Source organism: Malus sylvestris, chromosome 14 (assembly GCF_916048215.2).
Source record: "Malus sylvestris chromosome 14, drMalSylv7.2, whole genome shotgun sequence".
NCBI lineage: Eukaryota > Viridiplantae > Streptophyta > Magnoliopsida > Rosales > Rosaceae > Malus > Malus sylvestris.
Window position 1 is genome coordinate 13,354,367 of NC_062273.1, and position 5,217 is coordinate 13,359,583.

Below are 5,217 nucleotides of genomic sequence, written 5' to 3' on the forward strand. Positions count from 1 at the left end.
CTCAAAAATAGAAAACTAGACTCTTATGACTCAAAACTGACCAAATTGACTCAAAACAGCAAAACTAAGTTAAAAGGACTCAAAACAGACTCTAGGGAGTGATTTAGACGAATTTAAGACTATGAAAACTCAAAACATTAAATTGGACAGATTTAAACACTTTTCTAACTAATCTAACACACTTAATAAAAGGGGAATTGATTTGGACGTAATTAATTAAATTGAACAGATTGCAAAACTAAATCAAACTAGGTACTAAATTAGGTGAATTGAATGGTGAAATAGGCTAGTTAGAGGGTCCTTCTCCACACATGAACATATGCAACATAACAATTTCCAGTATTGTTTCTTTAAACCATGAATGACAATGCCCCAAATTAATCGTGAATGCACAAATTAACTCTCAGATTTCCCTAAATTCATTGAATTGAATGGACAATGCATCGCAACCAAATTATTTTTCTCAAGTTCCCTATATGAACAACATGATAGAGATACATTCAAAGATCATTAAGTTCCATGGAAATCATAAGCATTGACAAGGCTATCGTAACTATGAACTGCATGATACTCCAGCCTAGAATCTACTTAACACGATTGTGACTAGTAATCTCCACTACTTTTAATTATAAGTTCCTAACGATTAGGTGAAAGTCCCTTATAATTTAGCATCAGATTCATGTATGCAAACTAAGTGTGCACCCTTAATCAACACACAAGAATAAGTTCTCAATCAAACAGATAAGTAAATCACATTCATGTTTTACGAAACAATAACTGAAAGTAATCAATTCATATTAAACATATGTCCATGGCTTCGAATTCACCTCTAACTAATAAAAACTTAGTTACACATTTTCATAACAATTGAAAAGCAACAGAAAATAAACATGAAAACGAAACGAGGGAGGAAATAACTCTTAGAACTCCAATGGTTGCAGGTGGTTTGCGCATAAGGTCCTTGTTCCAATGGAGGGCACAGCAAACTCCTTCCTCTCCAAAATTGCAGCAAAGGGTTGTAGAATGGTGTGAATTGCAGCTGAGAGGGTTTTAGAATGATCTGGGAGGTGGTTGGTCGAAATTATGGCTGAGAACATATATTTATAGGTTAAGGTTTGGCCGAATTTCTAGAGGAAAAGGCTTAGGGTTTTCGCACAAGGCTTGGCCCAATCCAAGGGCGGAAATAACTAGGGTTTCTGGTAGATTTTTAGGGTTTCTAAAAGAGTTTGGGATGCCACCTTTCTAGGGCTTCTAGAAAGGTGGGTGCGGCACATGTATAAAAGACGATATAGGCCTTCTAGAAGGGTTTTAGGTCCCCTTGCAGCTGATTACTCATCTTCCAAGTCTTGAATTAATTTCTTCATCTCTTCAGCACATTTCTCGCTTCATTTGATCTTCAAAAACGTCAATTCCTTGTGCTCCACATGCATGCAATCCATTCCAGCCCAAAATTGCTCTAAAATGCTTCAAAATGCACTTTCTTGCCAACTTTGCCAATTAGACCTACAAACAAACGAAAATAGCTTAAATCACTATAATAAACACAAACTAACTATGAAAATGCAAGAAAACAAACTAACTAAGTCGCATAAATATGCTCCTATCACCTGTTAATATTATCGGGTCAATTTCGGGTCGGGTCAATTTACCCGTTTATTTTAACGGGTGTTACACGACACGACCTGTTAAGATATCAGGTATGACACAAAAACAATATGAACAAGAATGTCAAGTCTAGTTGCATGCAAGCACATCTTGGGAACTTTCGGGTTTGGATTCCTTGAGCGAGTTTCTTTTGAGGATTGACTTTTGACTTTAGCTCCAACTTCTGCAGGTTTGATGTCATATTATTATTCTTTTGTTTGATGTCACATTCTTATTCTTTTAGAACTATAATACTGATAACATTATTAATTTTTTGTTTGATGTCACATTATTATTCTTTTAGAACTATAATACTGATAGTTATTTGATAACTAAAAAAAATATAACTAGACCGCAATAATAGCGACAAACATTTATTATTAAAACATTTATAAAATACATTCGAAGTCTGAACACACTGTCAAAGCCTCCTTAATGAAAGTCCATCAAGGTGTGCATCGCAAATGCAAAGACAAATCAAAGCAATGAAGGGTGGATTCAAACCAACTGTTGGACTGTCGTGGTACTCGTAGGCGTCAAGCTGCCATCAAAGAATTATTTACAAGAATGGTACCTGTTCAAAACAATGGTTTCCTTGATTCTTTCTACTTGCATTATTGTAACTACAATTCCTTTGGTGACGAAAGCATTGATACCCTAATTAAAAGAAAAAACAAGAAACCTAGAGAATGTAATTTATTTTCTCACTTGTTACACAATTGGACACCCCCCACAAAAAGAAAAGAATTCCATCATCCTATGAACAAGAGAATCACAACTTATTGATCATCATGTACTCTTACGTTCAATCTTCTTAACCATATAGAATGGAGGATCATGTGAAAAACGTCAAATCGTTTTGGGGGAGAATTGACCTCAAAATGTCTCCTTACTTGTAACACTCTCCTCTGCATTCTCAGGTACTGTCTTGAGGATATGCTCGTTAGTATTTTCTTCAAATTGGGAATGTCACTCGCCGAAACCTCGATGGAAAACGACCTCCAATTCAAAACATCACTGAAAGGTGGCACGTAATGGTCTGAAATGAGCACGGGGATGCATCCGGTGTAAATTGCCTCTACTACCCTTGGGCTTGCAACTTCATACCCACTTGGGCAAAGGCAGAACCTGCTCTGTCTCATCATGTCGTAGTACGAAACCCCCTTTGGAAGGTACTGATGGACCCTCAAGTCTGGATCCTTGTTCTCCCAATGCTCTAGCAGAATAGGCCTAATAGGGCCATGAACCCCTCCAGCGAAGAAACCCAGGATCGAGCGTAGCCTTGGAGAAGGCCCGCCAATGAAGCCATGCGTGTCACCTGTTTGAAGATTGATTTCGGGAAAGGACACATCCTTAGAGGGGTTGAACCCTTCTGAGGTATTTGCATTGCATAATGCGCGGATTGAGTTTTTGCGAAGATGAGGATTGGAATTTGAAGTTTCGGGCCCCTGAACAGAATCCAAGTAATCAAAATTAGAACACTGGCATTCATGAAATATGAAATTTTATTGCAATGTAGTAAACAGAATAAAGTGGTAAGAGCACCATACCCAATCATGGCAAGCAAGCATAAAATGGTCAGCTCCAAGGCTTCGGTTCCAGTAGGGATATTTTTCAGAGACAATATTGACATAATCTCTTACTGTTCGTCTGATTGGACCGAAGTCATGCGAGTCGCGCACATAGACAAAACGGACCAACATTGTCACACTGAAGGGTAGAAAATAAACATGCGCTTTTTCTGGATCTCGAGTCCGAAATTGTTTATTCACCTCAATTTCATGAATAAAGTTCCCCTCCATGGAGTATATGCTCTTGCAAGGGCCATTATGAAACAACGGGGGTTCCCCTTCTCCATAAACGAAGACCTTGAACTTTTCTTCCATTTCCAAATAGCTCCTGCAAATTCAAATTGAGGTAACACGTTCAAGAATAAAAAAAAATAACGGTCATTCCATTTTGTATAATATATGTTACATATTTAAGTTGTAATAACATGGGTGAATGAACAACAAAATACCAAATTGACATTTTGAATGGTAACTTGCAAAACTGAAAGTAATTCACTATAAACATAATTGAAGTGGGCACGTACCTGTGAAAGGCATTAGCATTCCAATACATTGGACCATTAGGAATGTAGTCGACATCACGTGTTTGATTTCCAAATTTAGCTTCTCTTATTGCAGCTCGAGCTCTTCTAAGGCGGGCCTCCAGCCACCCTAAATTCGTTTTCTTTCTTTGTCGTCTTTCCATGATAGAAGCATGAGTTTCATTCGTGAAGTCGTCTCCCCTTATCACATTCTATATAAAAAATAAAATTAAAAAAAAAAACATTTTAATTGTCATATTGACTAAGACACAACCCTTAATCAATTAATAATCAAACTGTTTAAATTAAAACTCTGGCGAATCAAAATTATTGCTCAGAGAAAGAGCAACTTCTGATGACAAAGATTGAAAGCATCCATGTGACACATTAATAAGTTTGGAATATATTCCAATTACACACGTACGGTCCATATCACCTCGGACAATATTTACTTAGTAGAAACTAAACAAGTAGATGCAAAAGCACAGAGAGATTAATCACTTAATTAATTTTTTTACTACTTTATTCTCAATTACTTCATTCACCAAAAAACCAGAGGTGATGGGGAAAAAGGACATTTACTGTGACAGCAAGATATTTATTACATAATAATACCCATTGGAACTATTTTTTTTTCTTTTCTCTCAATCATAATAAAAACGTGAAGTAAATTTAATAAAATTCTGATGTCAAAGATTACAGAACCATGAAACAAAATAAATAAATAAAATCCAGGTTCTTAATTTTTTTCTGACAATTTTTCACAGAGCTTAATTAATTTTTCCTACCCAAAAATCGAAAACAATTAAATTAAAGCCAAAAGTATAAGAAAGATGGCAAGAACAAGCAATCAAATAAAAAAAATCCAAAAAAATAGAAGCATGAATTAAAGGAAAAGAAATTTTAACATGCATGATAAGGATGAAGGACATACGGGTTGTTGAAGAGTTGGCAAAGCTGCTTCTTCTTCTTCTTCTATAGCAAGAGGAGGCGACGAGGATCGATTTTGTACCGAGTCATCGGAGTGAGCTTCTTCTATGCCGTGCATATCTACCACAACCACCGTCGATTGCAACCCCAAAACGTCATCGTTTGAATTACTATAACCACTACTAGTACTAGTAGCAGTCAAATTTAAAGGCAAAGAAGCAGAGGGGGAAGTAAAAACCCAATTGGCGGTGTCCGGACCCAGCAAAGAAATCAACCCGAAAACCACAACCAGCGGAACCACAAACAGCAGAGCCGCAATCGACGAGGAGGACGACCACCATGCATGCTGATGAGTGCTGCCGGAACTACTAGTTGCACCCACCTTCTTACTACTTGCCGCCATCATCCGTAGAGCTGGATAGGTAGCTAGAGAGCTCTAGCTTTCTGTTTGTTTGCTGAGAAAAGTGGGAGAGATTTCGGGTGGTTTTAGAGAGAAAGAGAGAGAGAGAGAGAGAGGGACAAGTTAACATTTGGTAATAGATGGTTGCGGC

The 5,217-nt window shown here is 37.3% G+C and overlaps 1 protein-coding gene across 1 annotated transcript; it reads right to left on the bottom strand.

The window, feature by feature from the left end:
* Positions 1-2,121: 2,121 nt before the first annotated feature.
* Positions 2,122-5,217, bottom strand: LOC126600267 (probable glycosyltransferase At5g03795). The gene is made up of 4 exons (XM_050266850.1): positions 4,671-5,217; positions 3,740-3,948; positions 3,195-3,543; positions 2,122-3,092 (listed from the first exon to the last, which is right to left on the bottom strand). Exons 1-4 carry the CDS (start codon positions 5,070-5,072, stop codon positions 2,424-2,426), a joined length of 1,629 nt encoding a protein of 542 aa, XP_050122807.1. The 5' UTR covers positions 5,073-5,217; the 3' UTR covers positions 2,122-2,423.